General features: G+C 43.6%; 1 protein-coding gene, 1 long non-coding RNA gene and 1 other non-coding gene across 18 annotated transcripts in view; 2 read left to right on the top strand and 1 right to left on the bottom strand.

Annotated features, from left to right (window-relative positions):
- The window catches only part of CCDC158 (coiled-coil domain containing 158), a 116,480-nt gene that overhangs the window by 25,238 nt on the left and 63,276 nt on the right, over positions 1 to 27,966 (bottom strand). For 15 of the 16 annotated variants that reach the window (XM_019498739.2, XM_059722405.1, XM_059722406.1 and 12 more), the window contains 9 exons: positions 25,920 to 26,039; positions 22,479 to 22,676; positions 17,877 to 18,359; positions 10,143 to 10,332; positions 8,468 to 8,620; positions 7,693 to 7,805; positions 6,248 to 6,406; positions 3,317 to 3,409; positions 681 to 806 (listed from right to left, as the gene is read on the bottom strand). In XM_019498739.2, the coding sequence (XP_019354284.1) occupies positions 681 to 806; positions 3,317 to 3,409; positions 6,248 to 6,406; positions 7,693 to 7,805; positions 8,468 to 8,620; positions 10,143 to 10,332; positions 17,877 to 18,359; positions 22,479 to 22,676; positions 25,920 to 26,039 (1,635 nt within the window). The remainder of the gene's footprint in view (positions 1 to 680; positions 807 to 3,316; positions 3,410 to 6,247; positions 6,407 to 7,692; positions 7,806 to 8,467; positions 8,621 to 10,142; positions 10,333 to 17,876; positions 18,360 to 22,478; positions 22,677 to 25,919; positions 26,040 to 27,966) is intronic. The other variant, XM_019498748.2, reaches the window with a different exon arrangement.
- TRNAK-UUU (transfer RNA lysine (anticodon UUU)) lies at positions 7,996 to 8,068 on the top strand. The gene has a single exon. It is a non-coding gene; the product is annotated as a tRNA-Lys (tRNA).
- LOC109286004 (uncharacterized) lies at positions 15,563 to 26,734 on the top strand. The gene is made up of 3 exons (XR_002093928.2): positions 15,563 to 15,794; positions 25,912 to 26,044; positions 26,228 to 26,734. It is a non-coding gene; the product is annotated as an uncharacterized LOC109286004 (long non-coding RNA).

Below are 27,966 nucleotides of genomic sequence, written 5' to 3' on the forward strand. Positions count from 1 at the left end.
GATTTCGCACAGCCTGCTGCCCACCAGAGTGCCATAATCACTAGGCTGCTCACTGCTTTGTGGTTGAACTTTAAGAGTCTCTTGTATTAAGCTGTTCCACTCCCTATAAATAACTACATATGCCTCAGAGCCAGTATCATAACTAAAAGGGATAAGTGGGACACCAGCCCTGGGAGTCCACGTGGAGGGGGTGCAAAAAATAGCAGCTGCCACTACTGTCAGCTCAGCTATTACCCCATGCACTGCTTCTGCCCAGGGCACAAAACTGCCCGGCTATGCCTCTCCTGGGAGCAGGGCTTTGACTCTGGACCTCCCACATCTGAGTTGGTGCCTGAACCACTAGTCTATAATGAGTGAATTCCAAATACAAGGTGAAAAGCAAAATGTATTTACATTTGTTTTTTCTGTTTTAATATTTTAAAATGTTATTAATGCTAAGAAGTAAGGCAATTCACTTAAAAATCTATATAGCTTTTATTGTCCAACTATTTTTAGGATGGGATTAGCGAAAGAAAAAGAAAACTGTTATGTTCTTGAAATAAGAAAGATTACAGAAATTACTCAATTCTTTTAGGTAAGAAAGTTCTTTCAAAAATCCCCAGCTAGAAATCACACATTTCTGAACTTCAGAACAGCTCTACATCCCCAGTATGACTTCACAGTCTGAAGCAGATACTCACAAGGGTTATGAAGCTGCTAAAGGCTTGGGAAGATGAAACATTACTAGAGTGAGGATGGGTCAGTGGTAATATATGGCACTGTTTTCCCAAAGTAGAACTGGATGCATAACCCGGGCCTTGGAGTTCCTGCATTAAAAAAATTAGTCATGCATAACCAGAAGAAACTGTATAGACTGTAAGGCCTTTGGTACCCTCTTTTTGAGACTTGTTTTTAGTGTCTAATACAGTAGGGGCCAGAGTCAAGATTTTCAAAACTGACTAATGACTTTACATCAGGGGTGGGCAAAATGCCATTCTATCCAGCCTGCAGGGCCCCTAAAAAATTTAGAAAATTAATATTTAGCTGCCCCTGACAGCCTGTTATGCGGCCCTTGATGGCTTGCCAAAACTCAGTAAGTGGCCCCCTGCCCGAAATACTTGCCCGTCCCTGCTTTACATTAAATTGTTGCAATATCTGAGCAACAAACTTTAAGGCACTCTAACAAGGTCTGACCCCTTGAAAACTCTCAACTTTTGAATGCTAGATCCCTTCATAAGCTCAAGACGGAAACCAAAAAATGGAAACACCCAAAATCCTTAGTCAATTTTGCAAATCTTTTCTGGTCCATAATGCAGACTCCTATGAATAAATTATAATAAGTAATATATTGTCTACAAAAAAGCCTGTGAGGCTACAGTTGAATACTAGAAAATATCATCATTACTGTTTTTGAATATTTTTGTTATACTATTTTTGTTATACTGAATACACCATCAGCAATCAGTTTTCCACTCAATACTTTAATGTTTTTGAATATTTTATGTTCTGTATTCATTCACTACTAACAGAGATTCCTAGGAGACTTCATAAAACAAAGTTGCACTAATTTTCTAGCAAGTCTGGTTTTCCCTTCAGCAGAGAATTTTTTTTCCAAGTGACATTAATTTTTTTACTTTTCTCAAAGTTCTTGTGTGCCTGTCTAGACTCAAGTAGGCGCTCCCAAGTGGCTCAGGCTTGGGTGGTCCTGCCTCGGTTGGGATCTTCGCCGGGCACCTGCATCAGCCATACTTCACCTCCCAAGGGAAGCCCCCAATACTTGCCCGCTATGTCTTGGTCTTCCGTTCTAGTGCAGGAGGTTCCCCTTTAGTAGGGACTTGCTTGGAGGCACTGTCAGCAGATGTCCTTGGGGCTCCACCTCCTCTACACCCCTTCCATGCGCCAACGTGATGGACTTGGCCATGTGGTAGATGGTCTGAATCTCTCGGATGCCGACCCTTGTGATGTAACCCCAATTTGGCCTCACAATGTATTTTCATCCTGCCTGCAATTCTAGTTGTGGGCTGTCTACTGGACATGAGTTCCTTTGGCCGGATTTGGCCTGCAGTGTCCTTAATGGACCCAGAAGGTCACTCTCCCTCTCTGTAGCCGTGTTCCTGCTGACCCAGCCAGGCCGGTAGGCTTTTTGCACCTCAGCCCAGGGCCCCTGAGGGCCCCAGTCCCTCAGCCCCAGACATAATCTATGGGCCTGTGCTCCAGCCTCAGGAGCAACATAAATTTACAACAAAATCCAAACAAACTGAAAACAGACGGAGAGGTAACACGCTCCCCTCCCAACTCACTTGTCCCTGCTTGTACATCGAGGGTTATTCCCTTGGCATCCCCTCTGGATCCAACATCGGGTGCTGCTCCGTCAAAGAGCAGACTCCTCTTCGGCACTCCGTCCTGGGACCCTGGCTGGAGTTGGTGCTGGCTGTGCTAACTGGGAGCTCCTAGCTGCCTCCCAGCTGGTGCTTTCTTGCTTCTCCCCAGCAGCCAGCTTTTAAATTTCCCAGCTGGTGCTGCTGGCTGACATCACTGCCCCGTGCTGACCCCAGCTGCACAGAATAAGGGCTGACGAAGTGTGCAAGCGGTTCTCCTTCCAGCTGCCAGCTCTCTGCCACCATTCCTGCAGCCAGTAAGTCGTTTTTCATAATGGGGCTCCTGGACATGTTCCCCTGGGGCCCGGGGTTCTCCCGCCATGGTCCTGGTCCCAGGAAAGGGGTCTGCACCCCTTTTCTCTCATTGCTCCTTGACATCTTGCAAAGAAGACCTTCATAAAAAATAACTTCTGAATTGCTGATATATCAGCCTTAGGGATTTCCCAGCTTCTACAGTGCAGCTGTGTGTTATCAATATAAAATTTTGCTACTCATTGACAATTAAGAATGTGGATCAATGTGAAATTAATTACCAGTATAATGTCAACCTCTTAGTGCAAAGTTATTGTTCTGATTGTGTTATTTATTTTCATCCTTAGTCCAATAAAAATCTTAAATCTTAATTTAACTGAATCTGCCAGAAAAATTTTGGAGTGACAGAGAATCCAAAAGCTTTGGAACTGGTCATAGATTCATACTGCCAAAACATCCTTATTGGTATTACAATTTTAATTAATTGTAAGTCAGACTCTGATGTCCTTAATCCCAATGAATAGTACTTTGCAAAAGAGCGAAATTCTTGGCTCCACTTGCAGAGTGATGTGCTACACAACCTGATTAATGATACCAGAACATGGTTCTTTGTGAATATTTTGGAAAGAAATAAGGGTAGTGTTGATATTAGAATCATCAGCAAAAGCATATTATTTCACTGCTCATATTTACACTAGAGAACTTACTTTTACATCCAAAGCATGCTGCAGCTTGAAGCGCATTGCTTCTTGTTCCTGACACTGGATTATGCACTGGCATTCTGCAAATTGCATAGATGCCTATAAGAGACAAAACAAACCATTTGCTTATTTTCAATAAATTAAAGATACTAATATTTTCTTTCAAGTACATATATTTTCATAATGTCAGCAATGTGTTAGATGCTATCTAAAAATATAAGAGCAGCAAGGGCCTACCCTGCAGAGTTCCAGGGGCATCTGAATTGTTATATAATCCTAGCATCAATTATATGCATGTCACAACATTAATGAAAGGTCATCCTTCAGGGAGAATCAAAAATCTACTGAACACCTTTGGGAATTAGTAATTAAAATGTGCTAGGAGATAAAACCTTCCTCAATACTTTAAAATGGATGAGGGGTGGTGTTGCTCATTTTTTGACCTATGCTTTGTTATTTAAGTTGATTTCTAGTTAAAACAGTTTATTCAGAAAGAGTAAGGGAAGATCTGATAATATATATTCTGTTTCTTTAAATGTGTACCAGAAAATTAAGAGGTTGGTGTTAGGGAAGGGTCTAACCCAAGCTCTACAGTGAGAAATGAGAGAGAACATCTCAACATAATTATCTTTTCATTGTTCTAATAAAGTTCCTTGTACAGTGTTAGAGGAAAATCTAACTTTCTTTCTGTGATTCTTTACAATTTTCACATGACATAAAAGCATGTGCACAGAAGCATTTGTGAATAAATAATTGTCCATAAACATCATTAGAAACTCCCATATGAAGAAGCAGCAGCTTTTTTTAACAGTCAGTTCTGAAATCATTTATAAGCAGCAAGTTGATCAATTCTGTTTTATGCTTTCTACACACTGGAGGCTCTTCCAGGCAAGAAAGGTAGGTATTGTCTATCCTGTCTTTACTCACTACTTTACTGAAAGTACTTTTGAAATGCATGTTAGTTTTCAACCCCTTACATTGAGACAGCACAAGCCTCACACTGTTAATTGGTACAATTCCTGCATCTTTTGAGACAGTAAGTCAGTGATTCTCAACTGTTTGAACTCAAGGCACCCCTCACTGGACTCGAGGAACTCCTCTCTATCTTTTGTGAATTAAGTGGCACCCAAATTTCAAAAACTAATTTACAGGTAACAGTGCTTACTTCCTTGCAGATGGGCCTGGATGTGAGGATGGAGGATCAGTCCAGGCAGGGACAAGCTTGAGCCTGTACTTATCTGCTTAGTTTATCTGCTTATCTCCTTACATCTCACTTACCTTCTCACACCTCAAGACGCCCTTCAAAAGATATGGCAAACCCTGGTTGAGAATCACTGCAGTAAGTCAATATAATACTCTATTGCAGGCATGCACACACCACACACACATCTACATTGAAAATATATATATTCACATTGCAAAGGCAACCCTTTGGAAGCTAGGAAATGCCAGTTGCTTGTCAATTTATCAACTGTTTTGGCTTCTTTTCCTTCCCAAGGGGACTCATCATCTACAAGCCTCTAGCTAACACACAGAACTCTATATATGCAACACAATTATGCAGGAGAACTTCAGAAAAACTGAGAAACTATCTTCTTCACCTACCCTCCAAAAGGGATCAATTTAAACAGGAGCTACTCACTTATGCTACTAAACTAAGAAACACTAACTTGGAGAAATATTTGACAGCTATGTAACAGACCCAAACGTGATGCCAAAAATACCTGATGACAGCCTTCCAACAGAAGAAATTTCTGGACCATCACAGTTATAACATCACTCTTACACTATCATCTGCTTTGAAAGACACAGGATGTCACCACTTTGTCAAGACAATCCCAGCCCCCCATCACATTTTATAATCTCAGTACATTCCTCCTGCAGGACCTATCCCACTGGGCCTTGCTCTTGTCCTCTCTGTGTTTAAGTTACGCTGATTCTTCTACACTATACATGGGCCTCAGTATATGAGTTATTGTGAGCATAGAAACCTGTAAAATACCATAAATGAGCCAAGTCAGCTTGGCAAAAACGTGTGGGAGGTCGTTCTGAGTAGTCAACCCTCAGGTCTGGAATTTCCTGAATCACTGAATCATAGGGCTGGAAGGGACCCTGAAGGATCATCAGATCCAGCCCCATGCATGAGCAGGAAAGACATCTGGGGTCAGGTGACCCCAGCCAGGTGGGTCAGGTGACTGCAGCCAGATAGGGTCAGGTGACCCCAGCCAGGTAGGCCCATCAGAACTCAAGCCTGGACATCTTTTGGGAGTGCAGTAAGACTTTCCTATTTGGACAGGCATTTAGCAAACAAAGCTAGGCTATGATATTGTTTACTGGGTTTTTGTTTTGTTTTCTCCTGTTTTATAAGCATTTTTCCTGTTTTATAAGTTATTCTATTCTGTTGTAAGCTGCCTGGGGCCTTTGTTGGGAAGGGCAGCTATAAATCAAACAAATGAGCAAACAAACAAACACCTGCTCTCGTTTCTGCCACCAGCCAGTCAGCAGCTACCTTACTGCTGAGAGAATCAAAGCCAGGCAAAGTTCTTCTCGGGCCACATGGCCATAGGAGAGAACACACAGTTCCTGAGCACAGTTTAAAACTGTCCTCCCATCAGAACATCCCAGGAAAGGTAGCAGTGCAAATAATAATTCCAATTCCCTTGGGGCTGAACGCCCCACTAGATGTAGCAATCCTGTCTGACTAAGGTAGATACTTCTTTGGACCAACAGGCAGTATTTTAAGGTTTCTGTTTTCATAATCAGACATGGCGTTTAAGGGAGGGCCTTAATAGCTGTCACCTCATTTTGTAAAACATACAGTACAGGTGAGTAAAAAGTATATGCTGTAGCACAGATAAAAATACAAATGTCTTCACTGCAAAGAAATTGGTAAAGAAAAGCAAACAGAATAAACGGTCTGATTGAAACAAATACTACCTTATCAAGGGCTGCCTCCATGTTAGCAATTTTTTCTTTCCTACGTCGATCTTGTGACCTTAGGATCTCCAGTTCTCCAGCCATCTTGTTGTTTTCTGTTGCAGTGCAACTCAATTCTTGGCTCAGTTTATTATTCTCTTCTTTCAGGTAATGCTTCTCCTGTATTTATAGAAGTGAATGCAAAAGTAGATGTGAGACAACTGTTTATAACTGCTAAGATTGTACACATCTATTTTCCATGCCTTTATGAACTTCTTCAGCTGTTTTAAGTTTTTGGTTGAATCCTAAAAGCTCAACTACTGTGCTTAGATGAAACAGGAATTTTACAATAGGAAGATGGCATTGTGTGAAGGCTTAGAGGACATGGTGCTGGCAAGAAGGTCAAATTCAATACCTGCCACTAGAGATGTATTTGATGCATTTTTACTGAGAACATACACATTTTAATATACTTAAAAAAGAAGACCAAGTTTTCATTTGCTGTAATCCATTGATTTGATGGACCTATTCTAGTTGAAGAACCGGCTCATAACTCAAATTTGGTGTCAGAATAAACCCATCAGATAAGTACAGTAGGCCAGACTCAGAGGGATGTGTGAGGATGGATATTGGTTAGGTGATGGTAAGTCGGCACGAGTGTAAGCAAGTCTGTAAATAAATAAGGGCCTGATTCTCATGTGCTCTAAAGCCATTTTATACTGCTCGGCAGTAAATTATATATATGCTAATTTTAAGGCTCCTATGCACAATCAGATAAGTATAAATTAATTTAGTGGATGCATCTATATGTGCAACTCCAGAGCCATTTGAAACAACTCCCAGGTACAGCATCTAAATATGCGCCGAGGACAGCAGCACTTTGAGCTGGGGCAGAGCAGCTCTGGGCTAGCAGGGGGCACAAGGAGATCAGCCCGGGCTTTGGGTGGCAGTGTTGGGTGGGGGTGGGCCTAACAGGGGCAAAGGGTGCTGAGAGTGTGGAGCCACGTGGCTAGGTGACAGGCAGCTCCCACACTTTAACACCCTCATGCCCCAGCCAGCACCTGTCACCATCTACATGTGTTTCAGTGCACTTACTTGCTCTGCTGTAAGATAGTACTGTCCCTAACAGTATTATCTTACAGTCAAGCTAATTAGTTTACTGTCTCCTAATACCACTGCATGTGTAGATGGTCAAGCTTTATGCTGAGCTAATTAGTCTAGTCCACAGTAAAGTGCATGTATAGATGCACTCAGGGCATGATCCTCATACAGAATAAGTGTAATGAAGTTTGGCAAGATGCTACTTGGGGTAATACACACAGGAGGGAGGCCAGATGAAAGTGTAAATTATATCAACTAATACTTGCTTTGGTCTCTCAGACTAATCTCTGAATTTGGCCCTATGTTTCTGCTTGGAACTATTTATCTAAATATACTTAAATAGTTTTACATGAAGCTCTTGTGACCTTAGTCGCATTTGTCATTGCCTCCTCCAAGAATTTAATTTTGCTCTGCAGTGCATCTATCTGTCCTCTCTTGGCTGTGATTTGCTTCTGCATTCCCATTGCAACTTTCATAGCTGTAAAAGACAAGTTCCCAAGCAATTAGTTGTCTATGAATTAGGCACTATGCTTTCTGACTTCTGATGAAAGACTTCAGAAGTCAGTTGTCAATAAAACACTAAAAACATATAATAGGTAGGGTTTCCAGTTAGCATAAGAAGCCAACGTCCTTGAGTCATTGGGAGTTTTATCTTGAAAGGGATGGTAGCCTGGGTAGCTCAGTTAGAAGAGCATCAGACTTTTAATCTGAGGGTCCAGGGTTCAAGTCCCTGTTCAGGCCCCATACATGAAAAAGATAGAAAAGAATTGTGAAGTGAGGATTATACAAATAGAGGAATTGGGGCTATAAGATTCTGGATCTCTCCTGTTTATCATTTGCCCCTTAGCATTCATGCTCTGCCACTTTGTAAGACAGGATACTGAGCTTAATTGACCTATGGTTTGACTCAGCAGAGCCATTATGTTCTTAATTCTTACACTGAACTTCAACTCTAGTTATAAATGTTTTCACTTATTAAGGAGTCTAGTCAACAACAACACAACCCTGGAAAGTGTCTGCATATGCAGTTCTACTTCATTCATTTTATAAAATTATATCTAAAAATACTAACAGCAGTTACAAATTGCTCCTGTTAAAAAGATAAATATGTTTTAAAAAATTAAAACCCTCCACGGTTACCATGGCCATCAGAGCCTTCCATAGTCTTTAAAGTGGCTCTGGTTTGTTCCAACTCAGCGTGGGCCGATTTCAATTGCATTTTCAGTTTGTTTGTGGTAGTTTCCATCTCTTCACTTTTGTCTTGATAACTCCGCTTTAAATTTTCATATTCCTCTGCTCAACGGAAGTACAAGAAAAAAATCATAAAATGATTAAACAGCTCCTGCCTGTTACACCAAAATTATACAGTTGCGTTTAATCCTTTAAAACAGGGGTGTTGAATATTCAGCCTGTGGTCTGAATCCTGCCCACAAAGCTGGAGCATCCAGCCTCCAGCTTTGATAGGAGACCTTGCTGAGGCAGTAGCCAAGCATCTGGGCGTTGAAGGCCCTTGACACTGAAGCCCAAGCAGTACTGCAGGAAGGAGCCCAGCATCACCAGCACTTGGTGGCTAATGCAAGAACGAAACCATGTTGCTGGGCCTCTTCCTTCAGTACTGCTAGGGCTCCAGCACCACTGCTCTAATCCAGGTGTCTGGCTACCTGTGGGGCAAAAATCTGGGGTGCCGCTGGGGCTTCAGCACCATAACTCTGACTGGCTTGCTGGAGCCTCAGCAGCACCATGGGAAGAAGCCTGGCATCATGACTTGATGCTGTGGCTGCCGCCAAGCACTTGCAATGCCTGGCTTCTTCCTGCTGTGTCCCAGACCAGTTGGAGCGATCACTGAGGGGTGGGAACAGCATGGGGGGTGGGAGGAGAAGGTGTTCCATGGGTCCTATGTAGCCTGTGGGGCCAGCCCCACACCATCCAACCACACTATGAACTGGTCCCACACCCTTCTTCTGGCTCATGGGGTTTCAAGCTCTTTCACTCAGCTCTGACCCACCACACATTCTCCCAACCTTCACTGGTTCAACAATGGTTGCCATACCACTCCAACTTCCCACATAAAATCATGTACATGGTTAACGTATATTAATTTTGCTGAAGTCAGACTTAAACTGTGGTTCTTGGGACTGTCTGTGTGGCAGGTGCATCATCTGAAAAATAAATGGAGGTGTCTATGAGTGCAAAGTGACGGTTTAAATGGGAAAGCATATGAACTGCAGTAGGCCTGACTGTTAATGTTGACATAAGTAGTGATCTCATTGAGTTCTTGGTGAAAGAAAATATCCTTGTGTAATCTCAGCTCCTAATTATCCCAGCTTCTGATGCAGACCCAAATATTTTTGGATGCTAACACATAATGTATGTCCCTGGCATCTTGAGCTTCCTTCCTATACTGTATTTAAGGAACACATTTGCTAAGGTTCTAGTCCTGAGGGGTCAGGATACAAGGTTTTCAATAATTTACAGCCCTAACAAAACAGAAATGAAACCCCCCCCCATTAATAATGGCAATGAAGAGTTCCTAGCATTTGTCAACTTCTATGTTTAACACTTAGGAAAGTTGGAGGGCACTTGGCGAAGTTTATATTCTGTCACATAGTAGATTTGATTTTCTAGCCTAGATTGTATCTTCATCATTTTGTACCATGATTCCAAATCATGAATTAGATCTCTGAAGTAGTCAGGGCACTCCATTTGGGAACCATGTACTTGACCTTACTAGCAGCCATATTTGGATTAAGCAGGCTGCTCTTCTATTTTTAACATCAGCCTGATTTAGCAGATATCTGAGCTTGAAGCTCCCTACCTGTGAGGCTGGCTAGCTCAGTACGATTGGCTTTCAGCTCATTCATGAGTTGGTCCTTTTCCAGTTTTATATCTTTTACTGCACGGAGCCTCTCAGTGCAGGTGTTTACCAGTTTAACTTTTTCCAGTTCCAGTTCACTCAATCTGGCCTCCAGTTCACGGATTCTGGCTTCTTTCTTTTCCTTTGAAATCTACTTATATACGCAAATTATTAAAAATAATCTATTAATTGGTGATAAAGACATGCCTACATTATTATTTTAAACCTGATTTTACCACAGAATATATTGATACAAAGAGGCAAAAAAGAATGGAAAAGACATTACTGCAAATGAAGGACAAAAGAAATTAGGATGTAACATCAATAATCTTGGAAAAACAGGTCATTTACAGTCTAGCCTGACTGTTTACTATATAATCTTCTAAATTGTCAAATGCAGGATATGCAAGTGATATAAACTCCAGGGTTAGATTATGCCCTTTGCAACACAGCCTTCAGGTTAACCTCCAAATATTACAAATCCCCATTTACAGGTGCAGGCTACATTTTCCATCTGAATCCCAATCCTTCTGAAACTATCTGCTTGAATCAGTGTATCTTAACAGGTAGTTCTTGTCTGATAAGTGACAGGTATAAATCATGCCGTTTTACGTTGCAGATCTGATTCCTGAAACAACATAATTATGACTATATTTATTTTAGCCATGCAGAACTAGTGCATCTTTAGAAGAATAAGATGGTTTTTAGGTATCCAGTTTGTAGCCGTATTGGTGTACTGCAGGGGCAGGGCAAAATATGGCCTGCGGGCCAGATCTGGCCCACCAAACACTTTCATCCAGCCCGCTGCGCCCACCAACAAATTGTGCCCCACCCAGCCCAGCTGCAGCTGGGCGGGAGTGCAGTGTGTGGAGCTGGCAGCAATGCAGAGCTTGGGTGGGCAGTTTGTGGGTGTGAGTGGGGGGAGGACCCCCAGGGGGGACCCCCCCACACTTCCACCATGGCGCATAGCCCCTGTAGGTGGTAGCAGTGGCAGGAGCAGCCAGCGGGACACTCAGGGTACAGGTGCTTGGCGGGACACAGCTCCGGCCAGCATTACACACAGTAAAGAGGGGCGCAGCCAGCCCCGGGCAGTCTATATCACTGGCACTCCTCGCCACACATGTGCATCCTCTGCACTCGCCAGGCACAGGAGGGAAGCCCTGAGTGCTGGAGCCAGCTGCTTTCCCCACCAGGGCTGTGCAGGACTGGAGAGAAGCCTCAGGCACTGGACCTGGCTGCCTTCCCTACCCCTCAGGGGACTTCCCTCTCTTGCTGCACAGCCCCAGCAAGAAAGGCAGCCAGCTCCAGCATGCAGGGTTTCCCTTCTGAGCCCAGTGAGTGCAGGAGTTGTGCATGAGTGGCAGGGAAAGCTGCACCCTTCACCATGATGTGCAGCACTGGCTGGAGCTGCACCCCACTGGGCATCTGGAGCAGGGGGGAGTTTGCCCCTGGCATGCCCAGCATATAGGTGGAGGGTGTGAGTGTGCTTCCACTGCTAACTAGGGACCCCGTGTATCCAATGCAAAGGGATGATGAAGCCTTTCACAGGGCAGCTAGAAGCCCATAAAGAACTTTTCAACTACCACATCAGAAGTTGCCAAATGTCTATGGAGTAAGCTTTTGGATTCCTCAAGGCACACTGGAGGTCCCTGAAGTCCTGTCTGGATGCCAGTGAGCTGTTTGATCACCTTCATCTGTGAGGCCAAGGGGGAGGCTATTTCCAAGGTATGGACAATGAGACTAGAGTGCCCCATGGCTCCCATGGCTTTCATCATGGCGCATGAATGGTCTCTGGAGAGCAATCATGAGGCACTATATGTATGGGCAGATCACTTTGCATGACTATTTGGAAGGGCAGAGTGGTGCCATGTTGGGAATGGAGGTCAGGTGTAAGAACATCCCTGGTACTATTAAGCTGCATTAAACTGTACTTAAAGCTGTACTTTTATTTTCCCCTGTACTATTAAGGTTTGAAAATCTATCAAACTTTGCTTCCCATTAAACTCTTGAAACAGAATCTGAATTTTCCCATGGTTACTTCCAGCACTGGCGGTGGACTGCTGTGTATTTCAGGAGAGCGGGGGAGTGTAGGATGGAGCTGCAGTGACGGCTGCGATATTAGCTATGTAGTATGAGCACTGCCCAGAGGGCAGAGTTGAGGGAAGGGGTGCTCCCAGTTTGGAACACAGCTCACGATATAGACCCTCTGAAAAAGGAACATTGTTTTCCCTCTGGGGGGAAGGGGTGGTTGGTGGAATGGATGCTAGGCAGGAGGGTGGTTGCTGGGTTGTGAGATGTGAGGCAAAAGCAGGTGTTTATTTTCCTCCCCAGATAAGCAAGGAGAATCACAGGTCTCATTTAATGGTGACATTTATTTAAAATGCAGAACAAACACAAACACAATGAAAAGTTTCACATCCCACAACAGCATAGAAAAAGAACCCTGTTTCCCCAGGCACAGGTCAGTTATGCCCGAGGGGCCCATCAGCCTGCCCGTTACTGAACCAGCAAGCAGCCCGCTGATCCTAAACCAGTGTTTCTCAATCCATGGGTTGCAACCCAAAAGTGGGTCGCAAGAATACATAAAAGGGTCGTGAACAAACTTTAAAAATGGATCATATTTTGTATATACTTTTGACAACATAGATGCTGCTTGTGCTTCACCATATGTTAATGCTGTATATACTAATTTTCTGTTTGCCATAGAAAAAAAACAGAAAAATGTGGATTTTCTCCTTTAAAGTAGAAAAACGTGGGAAACTGCAGGTATCCCCTTACAGGCTGGCAGAGCTCCAGCCTGTAAGAACTTGGGGGAGTGGAAGGAGGGCAATCAGGCAGGGGGTGCAGTGTGGACAGCAGCTCTAGCAGCTCCCTGCAGGTAAGTCTATGGGGCAGTGCGGGTAGGGAAGGCCACACAGGTGACACGTCAAAGGGGCATGGGGGAGCATGTGCCCCCCAGATTTGTGCACCCACAGAGAGCATGGGGTTGCAGCCTGGCCAGATCAGCAGAGGCAGGAGCCACCTCTGCAGCACAGTGGGCAGGACCCAGCATGGGAGGGTGGAGCAGGGTGGCAAGATTCATTGCTGCCACAGCCACTACCAGGACTCCCATGCCAGCCATGCTGCCTACAGCACAAGGAGTAATGGATGGGGTGGGGCATGCTGCCCTCACCTCCTCCCTCCACAAGTCGTTCTCATACCAGGCTGCAACTCTACCCCACCACCATGGCCTGGCCACTGCTCACAGCTCCCCTCAGTACTTGCCCTCCTCCCAGCTGCCAGAGTCCTTGAAAAAAGATAGGCTTCCTGCTGTGCTGTCTGCCATGGCTCCGGTGCTTGCCTGGGAAGTGCTAATATGGCTCCCTCATGACTGCTGGGCATGCACTCCCAAGCACTGATATGGGAAGGGGTCTTAGATCAGTAACCACAGCTGCAGGCAAGGACAGGCTGCTGCGTGGACAAAGCTAAGGCTTACCAAACAGTTGCTTCCAACTGCAGGGGCTGTGGCAACTGGAAGCCTGGAGGGTGCATGTATCCCCACTGACCTGTGGGCTGCCCTGGCAGCATGTGGTACTGTGGCATGATGTGAAGAGCATACAGGATTGCATCAGGCTGCAAGTTCAGCACAGACACAGGTTATCCACTACCTCCTGGTCAGCCTTCACAGATTCAAGCAGGGCTTCTTGTTGCTTGGTGATAGCAGAGGTGTGGGTATGGGCTTTGGCATTGCTGGCCAGCCATGTGGTGGTTTGCCTGGACTGTTTGATGCTGTGGCAGACCATGGCCACGTCCTGCCTTCGGAACATCTCCTGACTCTTCTTCTACTTCTTAGCCTTAGCGGCCCATGTGGTGCAAGACTTAACAAGAGTTGCTAGCATCTCCATCTTTGTTTGGGTGTTGGCCCACCTGTGCTTGGCAGCTTACTGTGCCTTCTGTGCAACAGTCATAGAATTATAGAAAGAAGGACCGGAAGGGACCTATAGATCATTAAGTGTGATCCCCTGCCATGGGCAGGAGGTAATTGGGCTCAAACAAGCTCAATGAGGTATTTGTCCAGCTTCCTCTTAAAAACCGCCAGAGATGGCGACGGCACCACCTCTGCTGTTCCAGATTCTAGTTAGCCGTACAGAAAATAAGTTTTTCCTTATGTCCGGCTAAAACTTTTCCTCGATTAGCTTGTGTCCATTCCCAGGGGAAGGCAGATGGGGTTTCTGAAAAGTTGTTCACCTAGGTCCTGTTCTCTTGACATATTTGTAGGTGGCTATCAAGTTCTCAAAGACTCTCCTCATACGGCCTGTCCCCCAGGCCCTTGATCATGTGGGTGGCCCTTCTCTGCATCCTTTTGAGCTTGTCCACATCCTTCATGAAGTGAGGTGCTAGAAAGATCCACCAGACACAGGTGTCTGTCCTGCAAACAGAAATGCAAAGCAGGCACTCATTGTTTAGTTTCCTACTGTCCAGATATTATGAAGAACTCCCTAACAAACGTTGCAAGACAATCCAGCACACAGGAATGATTATTCCACCCATTGAGTCTATTCTACCTGATTACTCTCAACATCTCCAGTGGTGTACCCCAGGGAGCAGTGCTTGGGCCCATGCTCTTCAATATCTTTATTCATGACTTGGATGAAGGAGGCAGCCTTCCAGGATGAGGCCACCCCATCAATTAAGGCTTGCTGGAATTGGCCACTAAGCCAATGCTCAACCCACTTCACTGTAACCTGGTCTAGGCCAGTACTCTCCAACTTAACTGAGAGGCTTTCATGGGAAACAGTATCAAAGGCAGGCTGAAATCTAGGTAGATGACACCCACCTCCTGACCCATGTCCAGGTGGGTAGTTACCTGGTCATAAAAGGACACCAGATGCAAGCTTGTGAGTGTTGTCCTCCTTGACAATTTTTTCAAAGATCTTCCCCAGGACTGAAGTCAGACTGACCAGTCTATCGTTGGCAGTGGGCAGAGTTGGGCCAAGAATGAGTTTGCATTTGGGCATTCCTGGGTATGGTAGGATAGTGACAGGTGAAGACTGTGACCAGTCACTATCCAACTCCAGGTCCATCTCCATGTCCATGCTGCTGTCTTGGAGAGGTGGGGAGATCTCAACCTGGCTCAGCTTCATGGTTGTCTCCTACAACCACAGTGTCATCCAAGTCACTGTCTGAGTCCTGGAAAATTAGGGCCATGTCTAGAATGTTCTGGCATTTAACTATATCATTCACTAAGAGGATTTGGGACAGTTTCTCGTAGTAGGTGCATCCTGGACATGCAGTTGATATCACAGGCCCTCATGAGCTGCTGCCTCAATACCTTGCAGTTTGAATACCACTGTTGCCAACCATGCTTGTGCCCAGACTGCCACTACTGTGGCAATCATTTTGAAGACTGCCTAGTTACAGAGGTTAGAATGGAGCACCCACTGGTCTTCCACTTATCCCCAGATGGTAATCAGGTCCATTCTCTTGCCTTGACTCCAATTGCTGCTATGCTTGCAGATGTCAGTGGCTGTTGGTGCCATGTCTTGTGATGACTTTGGGATGTCCACACTAGATGTCCTCCTGATAGGTGAAGTTGCAGACCAGGTTCCATTACTGACTTTGACTGTGTGGCAGGTGAGTACAGAATGGCTGGCAAATTGTCATGCAAGTCAATAAAAGGGTGGGCAAGGTCTGTCACCTCGGGACAATAGAGTTCTACACCCCTGCCAGAGTAGCCACCCAGCATCCAAGAGAGGCCAGGGTTGAGATGAGAGTGGTGCATTGTGGGATATTTGGAGGACTGCATGACTAGCTTGTCCTGGGACACTGAACAAGGTTAACCCTGCAGCTGCTCTCCATGATGCCCCAGGTGAAAGTGATGGCACATATTATCCCATACTTTGGTGGGAGTTGACCTGGGATACACTTGCATGTCTGTAAGCTCGCCCTTGGATGCAGGACAAAACATCCTCTCCTGAGAGAAAGACAACTGTTTATAGCTTAAGTGTTGGCAGTGCTCAGTAACAACAGAGGGTGACAGATCCAGATTTTTTGAAGGCTAAACACCTCCAAAAGCAATGACCTATTCAACATCATTTTAAGCATCTTACATGTTGTTCCATTTATTATCAGTGATAGCTGCAGCTGAAACACTTCTGTGGATCTACCAATGAAAGAGCAAACTAATTCTGGACTTAACATTAGTTATATCTAACGTCAATTATAAAAGCTAAGAATTATACTAACTTTAAATTGGTTTGATAACCAAAACAGAGAAAGAAAGAGAAGCTGAGAATGATTGGGGGAGAGGGGGTAGCCTTTTATAACCACAGTTAAATTCCTTGTCTCTGGGTTAGTCTATTCACACCATCACCTAAAGTTTAAAAGCACCTTCAGTCCTCCCTTCTGTGAGACATGTCAGGCTTGTCAGGCTTTGGATGCTACCAATGGAAATTTTTGATGAGAAACATTCTTTTGATGCCTCCTTTGTTCTTTCTTGTGCCTTTGTAAAATGATGGAGTACATCAAATAGACTGTCAATTATTGTGGTGGCGAGAAGCCCCCACAGGCATGGAGGATGCTGGGGGCAAGCCCAGGCATTCCCAAGGGGAATGAGCAAGCCCCCTGTACCCCGGGAAACTTACGGCTCTTCATGCATCTGCTTCCCAGTTGGGGCAGCGGCCAGCTGATTGCGGCAGCTGATGCCACACCATGGCAAATTTAAAAACCTCGCTGGAAGCCAGCAGGGAGAGAGAGGGAGAGAGCCAGCTGGAAGCACGCTGGCAGGCGGTGGCTCCAGAGGCTGGTAGTAGCAGCACTGCAGACACTGCCTCCGCATCAAAGGTAGGGGGAGCAGTGTCCGACATTAGACTGGGGATGGACAATCCCCAGCCACCTCAATTTCAAAGCTTATAGAAGCGTCCCTCTCCCTCAGAGGGGGGAGGACGCCAGACAATGGGAGCTCAGCCCTTTGGGATCAAGGACTGAGGCTCCAGACACATTAACATCCAGGCAACCGGCTGGTTTGCTGAAGCTGACACCAGACCCCCATAGTAAAGGGGCTTACAGGGATCGGCGGAGCAATGAGCGGAACACCCAAGTGGTTGGCAAGTGGACTGGATGTAGGGGAGGCGGGAGCCCCAAGAAACACCACAGCACTTCTGTGAGTATACCATCTTCAGGTCGATAGGGGAAGAAGAACACCACTGAACTCCCTCCTTCTCTTCAGGTAACAACAAGTCGTGCCAGGCGACTTGGGGGACCCCAACCAAAGGGGGTGGTGTTGTACTAAGAGCGTCCACTAGAGCCACCCAATTATAAAAATCAGAAGTAAATTATGCACAAAAATGGCACTTGGGCGTGCATACCTGGGCAATGGCACACAATATTAAATTTTTAAGTGTACAAGCAATCCCAGCATTTGTATAAAACAAATATGTGATTTTACATGTGCAACTCAGGTACACTTTTCAAATTGTAGTCTCATGAATAGAGGGTAAAATGGTGGCTCCATGAATTTAATGGCACAACTTCCATTGACTTCAGTAGGGCCAGAACATACACATTAATCAAAATGATAATACTATTGTTCTCTGCTATGTTAGTTCTTCTAAATGTTTACAGGGTCTTGGGCCCATCTTATGACCTGCTTGAAAACATATTAACATATCCATACGTGGTTTTTTAAAAATAATTAGTGTGTTGTCTCATACAGACCTTAAGTTCTTGTACTTCCAGTTTTCTGTCATTGACCTCTTTCACAAGCTGAGATTTTTCTACCTCCATTGCACCAGCAGTTCGGCCATGTTGGCCCACAATTTGAGTCATATTATCAATTTGCTTTTGGAAGATCTCAATAATCCTTTCCTTCTCCATTATCTGAAGTTTTAGTGTCTCACACTCTGCCTGCACATTTCGTAGATGGTCCCCTTCATTCCTTAAGTGTTGAAGCTCCTGCAATTTACCATCTACTCTTGAACGGAGCTTCTTAATTTCCTCATTGGTAATCTCAGTGGATCTCGCCTTCTCTTGCAGGCAGATTCTCAATTCAGACACTGTTCTCTCAGCGGTCTCAAGATTCATTGTCTTGGCTGTCAGGTCTTCAACCACTTTACGAAATGTTTCTTTGGTTGACTCTAGTTGGGCAGTCAAGGAGGAGACTCTTTCAATGCTCTCATTTTTTTCCTTAATTGCAGCCATCTGAACAGTAATGATAAAATGTTCAACTTTGATAAACATATTTTCTATCTATCTACAGAGGCATCCCTATCAGTCTCCTATGGCACTCATCATTACGGTACCTTAATGCTTCATAGATACATTAGGTTAGCATGGCAAGGCTCCTAGTGAACCTCATGAGTCTTCTGTTCTTTTTCCCTCAGTAAAAGGAAAACTTCTTAAAATATAGTTTTATAAGAACATAAGATGTGCCATACTGGGTCAGACCAATGCTCCATCTAGCCCAGTATCCTGTCTCCAACAGTGGGCACTGTCTGGTGTGCTCTGCTTGGTGGCCCCCCTTGGCGCTCTTGTTGTTAACCTCTGACCTCCACTCTCATCCCTGCTGTATCTTTAATTGTCCCCAGAAATCAATTGTTGTTTACTTTGTAGCTTCCCTTTTTAAGGGAGTCTTATAATGTTTCCTAGTGGGCACTGACCCATATTCCTTAGGCAACAAATAGGTCTGTCTCTGACAGTGGCAGAAGTTGATGCTATACAAGGACAGCATCGAAGTGGATAGCTCTAGAGTGAACTATCCCCTATTCAATAGCTTCCCTAGCATCCACTTTCTCTTGCTAGTGTTAAACCTGTTACCTACTAATTTTAGTGCGTGCCCCCTAGTTCTAGTATTCTGGGACTTGGTGAACAACAGTTCCCTGTTCACTTGGTCCATACTCTTTGTGATTTTATAGACCTCTACCATATCCCCTTCAGCACTCTCCTTTCCAAATTGAAGAGTCCTAGCCTTTTTTTTTTCTCTTTCCTGGTATGGCAACTGGTCCAAGCCCCTGATCTACAACATCCTTTTTGAGATGTGGGGACCAGAACAGCACACAGTATTCATGATGTGGGCAAATTATGGATTTGTATAATGGCATGATGATGTTCTCCATTTGGTTTTCAATTCCCTTGTTAATGATGCCTAACATGTTATTGGGTTTGGGGTTTTTTTGGTTGCTGCTATACACCAAGCTGATGCTTTCAAAAACTATCTAATGATGACTCCAAAGTCTGTCACCTAAGTCATAACAGCTGGCTCAGAACCCGGATTGTGTACATATAGGTTAGGTTATTTTTCCCCAGGTGCATTACCTTGCACTTGTCAATGCTGAAACTCATCTGCCATTTTTTTGCCCATTCCCTTAGCCTGATGAGTTTTTTTCTGCAGTTCCACTCCATCAGCTTGGGACTTGACTACCCAGAATAATTTGGTATCATATGCAAGCTTGGAGATTTCACTGTGTACTACCATTTCCAGGTTATTGATTAAAATGCTGAACAAAACAGGGCCCACCACATATTCCTACAGGACCATTTGTCTTCGGTCTTTCCACCTCTCAACCACCTCTCAATTCACATAAGAAACTTCCTTCCAATCCTGTAACAATCCAGTTTTTTTTTAAAGCCTTTAATGAGAGACCTTGTTGGATGCTTTCTGAAAGTCGAAATATATTATGTCAACTGGATCCATCTTATCCACATACTTGTTGACACCCTCAAAGAACTGTAGTAAATTGGTGAGGCAGTATTTCCCTTTAAAAAAACAATGCAAATACAATCCCCAGAAGATCATATTTGTCTATGTGACTGTTGATTTTACTTTGTCTTATAGTTTCTACCAACTTGACAGCAAAATTCTGTAATTTCATCTTTGAGTTCTTTCAGAACTCTAAAGTGAATGCCATCCAGTCCTGGTGACTTTTAGTACAGTAAAAGCTCTGTTATCCAGCATCCTCCAGGAATGGGGGATGCCGAACAACAAAATACGCTGGTTAATTGAGCAGCCCCAGCCACCGCTTCTCCCGCCACGTCTGGGGCATCTCTCTGCCCCTCCCGTGGCATCGCCACCCCTCCCGCAGGCCCTGCGGGCCTCACAGGACAGGGAAACAGGCCCTGCACAGCCCCACACAGCCTGTTATGCCCCCAGGCTGTGGGACCTTGGCAGCGCAGGCTGCTTTGCCCCCGACCAAGGGGGGCTCGGAAAAACCAGAATTGCTGCCGTGGGCACTTCTGGTTTTACTTTATCTTACAAGCTGGCATGCCAGTTAGTAGAGCATGCCAGCTTGTAAGATGCTGGATAGTGCAGCTTTTACTGTATTCAGTTTACCGGTTTGTTCTAAAACTTCTTTTGTTGTTACTTCAGTGTGGTCCAACTCTTCAGACCCATCTACTAGAACGGATTGGTCTGGCCTGGGAACTTCCCCAGTAACTTCTGCAGTAAATACCAAGGCAAAAAAAATAATTTAGCTTTTCTGCTATGGCCTTATCATCCCTGAGTGCACTTTTACACCCTGGTCACCTAATGGTCCCACTGATTTTCTAGCTGGCTTCTTGCTTCTGACATATTTTTTAAAGTTTTATTATTACCTTTAGCTTCTTTTTCTAGACACTCCTCAAATTCTTTTTTGGCCTGCCTTATTTCACTTTTACACTTGACCTGCCACAGTTTGTAAGCTTTTCTGTCTTCTTCATTTGAGAACACCTTCAATTTTTTGAAGGCTGTCTTAACTCTGCTATTATAGCTGTAAGTAGGACAGGTGTAAGATATAAAAATTAATTGTCTTTAGGCAATTTAGAGGTGACAGGTCTGTGTCCTTGAATATATGAAAAACTGGCCAATTGCATTTTACAGTAACTATATCCTGAAAGGAGCTTGTACTCATCAATAACATATAAATAAGTTAATTGCTGTTGTCAGCAAGAAGCATAGATTTTCATGAGATGATGCTTTCTGGCAAAAGTTATGACCCAGAAGCTGCTAAAAGGGCTTTGTAGCAACATGCTATGGCCATGTAGCATTCGCACGTGGCCTACATATAATCAGCAGCTACTTTGCCATAGTGACATGCTCCCCCCATTATAGCAAGCTGCTACGGCAAAGTAGCTGCTAAAAATAACCATGTGCTATATGTACAGTGCAGTATGGGCTATTACTGCGCTGTGATTTAGTGCTTCCAAAAGGAAGTACTAAATCACGGCGCAGTAACAATGTTGCCATAGCGACACATGTAGATGCGCCCATAGTGTAGTAAAGACTCATTAGACAAAATCAAACCTCAGAATATCAGTAACTGGAGGTGGAATTTCTTGCAGGAAGGTGGAAACAACAGCAAAAAATCCTGTTGTTCGGTGGAAAGACAGGAATTAAATTCACTTAACCTTTTCTGAGTGCAGAGTAGCAGCAGATAGGATTGGCTTAGGTTACTTATCTGGAGTTAAAAGATGTTCTTTTAAGGAGATAGAAGAGTTTGAACGAAGGGGATGAGACTATAGCTACACATACAAGAATCTAATCTATTGAAAGTAATAAAACTATCCTTTCAAACAAAGGACTAAACTCAGTCCACAATTCAAATTGTCGACATAAATTACTAAATACTCTATAAAATGAATCTTGCAGAAGTCATTCTTGAAAGAGAAGGAAATTACAGAACACTTCATAGTGTTATGTGATTAAATTTACTGTACATATACAAAATGTGATTTCTGGAGTCAAAGACAAATCAAACTTCTCCAGAACAATCAAAGTCACTTTCCCTCCTTCCTTACCCAATTTCAACATTTGAAACTCTTATTCTGGCACCTGTTCTGCCTTTGGGTGGAAATCAGGACCAGAAATTTTAGATGACAGGGAAGGGGTGTTGTTTGTAGCTATGCTGGTCTAAGGACAGACAGGCAAGGCTGTTTGGATAGATGTGATATCTTTTATTAGACCAACTAAAATAGTTGGAAAAAAGTTCTTGCAAGCTTTCACACACAAACATGTCAGGCATAGTTAACAGCTGTAGAGTCTCCCTATGCTTGATGAAGGGTGTTTGTGCCCAAAAGCTTGCAAATAACTTTTTCCCAACTATTTTAGTTGGTCTAATTAAAGATATCACATCTACCAAAGAACCTTGCCTGCCAGGTGACAGGTAACATTTCCAGAAAATTCTGAGTGATTAAAACCATGGCTCTAAAACAGGACAGACTTGGCACCTTAGTGCACTCTAGCCATGATAACTACAAATACTGGGGAACATAAGATATGTATCTAGGATATAACTTGCATGAATGTGAATGCCTTCACAATGGCAATACCATGCAGCAGATACTGACCTGACGCTCCATTTGTCCTTGACACTCGGTCTTCATTGTCTTCAGGATGCTTTCCATTCGCTGCAATTCCATGTTCTTATTGTCCAGTTCTCTCCGCAGGTGATCAATTGTGATACTGTTGCCAGTATCCCGATCCCAAAGTCTCTTGTTCTGTTCCTTTTCCAGACTCAGTTCCATCTCCCTTTTATGTAGATCAGCCTATGTGAGATTGTACCAATTTCTCTCATTAAATTAAACATCAAGCTTTCTTGTTACCTCATTTGAGCAAGGATCATTACATGGTTTACACAAGAGAGAGCCAGACCACTGACCAACAAGTAGTTTGAATAGCACGGTGGCACCCTTTCCTACAAGAAAGCAACATCTCTGAACTAAACCTGCTGCTATCTTACAATATTTAACATCTTAAGACTAGAAGCTTCTGAAACCATCTCAAGCTCCACGTGTGATATTTGAAAAAAATCAGTACAATTGGCTGAATGAAAAAGCAGTACTGTATTAGAATTAAATGTCAAGACAGTAAGTATACTTCAGTATATACCTCCTAGTGAAAACTCTACCTTGAGTAGTAATAAGAATTGCAATATCATAACTTGATTTCCTTTGATTTTAGTAATTTACTACACATTTTTAGAGTGCTAATCATTTTTAGTAAAAAATAGAGGTCCCACTTCTAGATCGCTACCAAACTTTGAAGATGTATATTTAAGAAGGGACGCTGAACAAAATTCTTAATAAAAATTTATGAGGCTAAATTTTGGAAGTTGAGGCAATGACAAACATTTGAGTAGTTCAAGAAAACAGTGAAATAGGAGGCTCAAAGAATAAAAGATTGGGATTATGCAGTGAAGGTATTACAACAAATCATCTTTGCTACTGGAGCAATATCCCGTCACTTGGGATACTTAGCATGTGTTTTATACAAGATTGTAATAAGCATTACTGTGCTGTATCAAAAGTTAAAACATGTTCTGAGCAGTCACACAGTAATGCTTACTACAATCAATGATTGTCCGTCTCAGCCTCTGCATCTCACCAGAGCCTTCAAGCAGTTTCAGGTGATTGTTGGTCCCAGGCCCTGCATACTGCACTGCAGTTTTAAACATGCTCCAGCGAAGTGTTGGGACTAAAACTGACAATCAATGATTTTTGGTCCAGCACCAGCACTGCACTGGAGTCAGTTCAATACTCTGGTGTGGTCCCAGGGCTGGGACAGACAATCAGCTGATTCAAGACTTTGGTGCAGGGGCTGGGACTGAAAATCAAGACTGTCGGTGCAGCCCCAACATGGCACTGGAGCTACATCAGGACTCCAGTGCCATGGGGGCTAAGACTTACGATCAGCTGATTGTCAGGCGCAGCCCTGGGACCACACTAGAATCTCCAACAGACTCCAGCATGGACACTGAGCTAAGACCAACTACTAACTGTTTTTTGGGTCAGCTCTTGGACCTCTCAGGAGATGGTTAGAGATTCCAATGTGGTTCCAAGGCTAAAACCAAAAATCAGCTGATAAGTCAGCCTTAGCTCATGGACTGCATTAGATATGACTGGAGCCTCTGATACAGTTCCTGGGCTGGGATCAACAATCAGCAAGGTTCATACCGTCAGCCCAAGATCACATCAAAACCAGTTGGAGACTCTGGTCCAGTCCCAGGGCTGAGAATGACAATCAGCTAAATTTTTGTCTCAGCCCTAAGACTGCACCAGAGCCAGAGACTCCAGTGTAGTCCTGTGTGGTCCTGAGGCTGAGGCTCACAATCAGCAGATTGTGGGTTCTAGCCCTGGGACTGCAATTGCTCAGTCCCAGGGCTGGGATTGTTGGGATCAACAATCTCTATGGAGCAGTCCCACATTAGCTCAACACGTTACTTATATAAAATTTGGAGATACTCCTCCCTTGAATAAGCATAACTCTTCTATGATACAATATGATACAATAGCACTTATCACATTATCCTGCTTGACAGTGAAGACAGTTGCATTTAAGTGCATTTAACACATGCTGTGTCTTGTGTGACATGGCCCTTCAAAACTGGAAGTATCTATTTTCAAGCAGTTTCTTCTTAATGACTCTAAAATTATGATGAATTACCCTTATTTAAACATTTATTACCCTGACTCCAGCTATAAAAATGAACTTCACATATTCCTGATTAGACAAACAGCAGACAGAACTCATTTCTAATCAATTTGACACCAATTATGCTAGCTACACTAGACATGAAACTACTGGTTCCATGTATACTAACCTCCCCAATCCCAATTGTGAAATTGTAGCACTTGTACAAAGAAAAATGTAAGTGTACTGAAATACTGGGCATTTGTACACATACTTGTGCCACAGTGCCAGGTGCTTTTAAAAGCGCCCAGCTAAAAGTGCCCGGCGCTGTGGCACATACATTTGTATAAATTGCAAAATGTGCGTCAGCGCTGAGAAAATGGCAGTGGCATGCTTTTGAACTAAAACACATCAAAGGTGTTTCAGTTCAAAAGCACACTGCCACCATTTTATGAGGATGATGCTCATTTCGCTATTCATACAAATTAATGAGAAGCAGCACCAGGTATATCAGCTCACATGTGGAGCAGACTCGATTAATCAACAAATGTATGTGTATAAATACCCATTATATCTCCATAGCATAGAGACATTTGTGTATAAAACCAATGATGAAACCAACAGTCCATGTTGCACTGTTTTGATACTATATTTTTAAATGTCATATATACAGTAGGTATTTTTCCCCCCAATCTGAGATCTCTTCATTCTATGGATGGGGAATACTTAAAACCTTTTGGAAAAGTCCAGAATCAAATATATCTTACAAAATAGGTAAGAAAGGAACAAGTGTAGGAAAATGTGATATTAATACATCTTAATTATGCAGTCAGAGGGTCTGTACACATGTACTAACTTGCTGACAGTTAAGTCAACTTAATTTTTTTCAAGTCAACTAAACTGTCAGAGCGTACACATGTATGTGGAGCGGAGCCGGCTTAAATGCGGTGCAAGATAATACACCAAGGTGTATCATCTTGAGTTGTATTAGTTAATATTGCCATATATAATAAAATGTCTACCACCATGTCAAGGAGCTGTACGTGTGTACACTCTGACACGGCTTAATTTAAGTTGCTTTAGTTAAGTCGCCTTAAGTTGATTTAGATGTGTGTAGGCATCCAGAGTGAGAGTGCTTGCCAGCCTTCATTAAGAGCCATAATTTTAAATGTTTGGCTCTCTCATAATTTCTTGGGTCCCAATTAAAGAGACCTTTTGAAGATTTTCTGGAAAACTAAAATATATAATAGAAATTAAGTCTCTACCTTTGCTTTCTCTAGCTAACTGAACACTAGGAAAGAAAAATAAGTGAATTACTGGATGGGAATTCCACAATAACTTTTATTTCCTCAATGGTTTGTTGCATCTCAGAATCCTACCAGTAAGTGCTGAAGTTGATCATCTAGATTTCCAGATTCTTGGCTGTATTGATCCCTTTCAGTCTGAGCCTCTGCCATTTCCGAATGAGCTAGGTGCAATTGCTTCTGAAGATCTTCTATCTAAGGTATGAACACAAATCAGAAAGCATCTAACATCTGAAACTACCTCTTGTAAAAGAGGAATTCTATTCCAAAATGTGGTCAAGTACAAACTGTGTCTAACAAATCTGTTTCCTAAAAATACTTGAGATCAGATTGTCGTACTTGAATGACTAGGATAATTTTTTACTGTTTTTTTTTCTTCTTAGCCTTTACAAATCAGCACAGCATGGAGAAGGAGTCTGGCTCACACCTCATCAACACATAACTACATTGCAAATGCAGAATTGTTAATGTTGATGTGATAACTGGGAAAAAATAAAATGGTTTGGTTCTGAGATCCTGGTAGAGTTCCAGAATTGGCAGTTAGATAAACTAATGTAGTAGAAATATAAACAAAGCATATGTAATATGGAAATGTTGAGTGACAATGAACATGGAACCCCCCAGAGAGCTGCTCAGAAAGTGACTTTCCAAAGACTTACATGTTATGATTTACAAAACTCTCTTTTGGACACCACCAAGATCTTGGAATTTCTTTTTTACTTATTTAAACAACTCTCCTGGGCACAGATCAGATGTAACATTTTTCTTATTTGTTTCTCAACTCTAATGTAATTTTAATTACCAGGACATATCACATATTCTATTTAGTTACATATCTGTACAGCAAGTTTATTCAATATTGATTTCAAAATTCCTATTGCTTAGATCACTGTGGGACTGGATGTGTACAAGTCTATGGGGCCAGATGGGATGCGTCTGAGGGTGCTGAGGGAGTTGGACAATGCGACTGCAGAGTCACCAGCCATCATCTTTGAAAACTCCTGGTGATCAAGAGAGGTTCTGGATAATTGAGAAAGGGCAAATATAGTGCCCATCTTTAAGAAAGGGAAGAAGGAGAATCCAGGGAGCTACGGACTGGTGAGCTTCACCTCTGTTCCTGGAAGTCATGGAGCAGGTCCTCAAGGAATCAATTTCTAAGTACTTGGAGAAGAAGGTGATTAGGAACAGTCAGCATGGATTCACCAAGCAAGTCATGCCTCACCAAGCTGACTGCCTTCTATGATGAGATGAATGGCTTTGTGGATTGTAGGGAGACCAGTGGGTGTGGTGTACCTTGACTTTAGCAAGGCTTTTGATGTGGTCTCCCACAACATTTTTGCAAACAAGCTAAGGAAGTACAGGCTGGGTGAATGGACTGTAAGATAAACAGAAAACTGGCTGCATCATTGGGCTCAGAGGGTAGAGTTTTAGTCAATGGTTCGATGTCTAGTTGGCATCTAGTATAAACTGAAGTACCCCAGGGGTTGGTCCTGGGGCTGGTTTTGTTTAATATATCTTCATCAGTGACCTGGAAGATGGGATAGAGTGCATCCTCAGCAAGTCTGTAGAAGATACCAAGATAGCGGGAGTAGTAGATATGCTGGAGGGCAGGGCTAGGACTCAGAGAAATTTGCTTGCTTCCCTACTCAGCTCCACCCTCCACCTCACTTCCCTGCCCAGCTCCAGCCCCCCTGCTCACTCCCCCACCCAGCTCCAGCTCCCTGCCAGCCCTCCTGCCTGGCTCCAGCCTCCCACACCACCCGCAGCTTATGGGCAGTTGCCCCATGCAGGTGTGGCACAGTGTGGGGGCTGTGCACTTTTGGGAAGCTCCAAGCTGTCACCTGGGGCTCCATGCCACTTGCAGGGAATGCCTGCCACACTGGGCCACATGCTGCATGCACATGATAGGGGATTTATTATCAGCCTTCACCTACCTGAAGGGTGGTTCCAATAAGGATGGAGCTGGACTGTTCTCAGTGGTGGCAGATAACAGAACAAGGAGCATTGGTCTCAAGGTGCAGCAAGGGAAGTTGAGTTTAGATATTAGGGAACACTTTCTTAGTAAGAGAGTGTGCATACATGAGACACTTTACTGCATAGTAGATTAGTAGTGAGCAGTAGA

This window comes from Alligator mississippiensis, chromosome 2 (genome assembly GCF_030867095.1).
Source record: "Alligator mississippiensis isolate rAllMis1 chromosome 2, rAllMis1, whole genome shotgun sequence".
Taxonomy (NCBI): domain Eukaryota; kingdom Metazoa; phylum Chordata; order Crocodylia; family Alligatoridae; genus Alligator; species Alligator mississippiensis.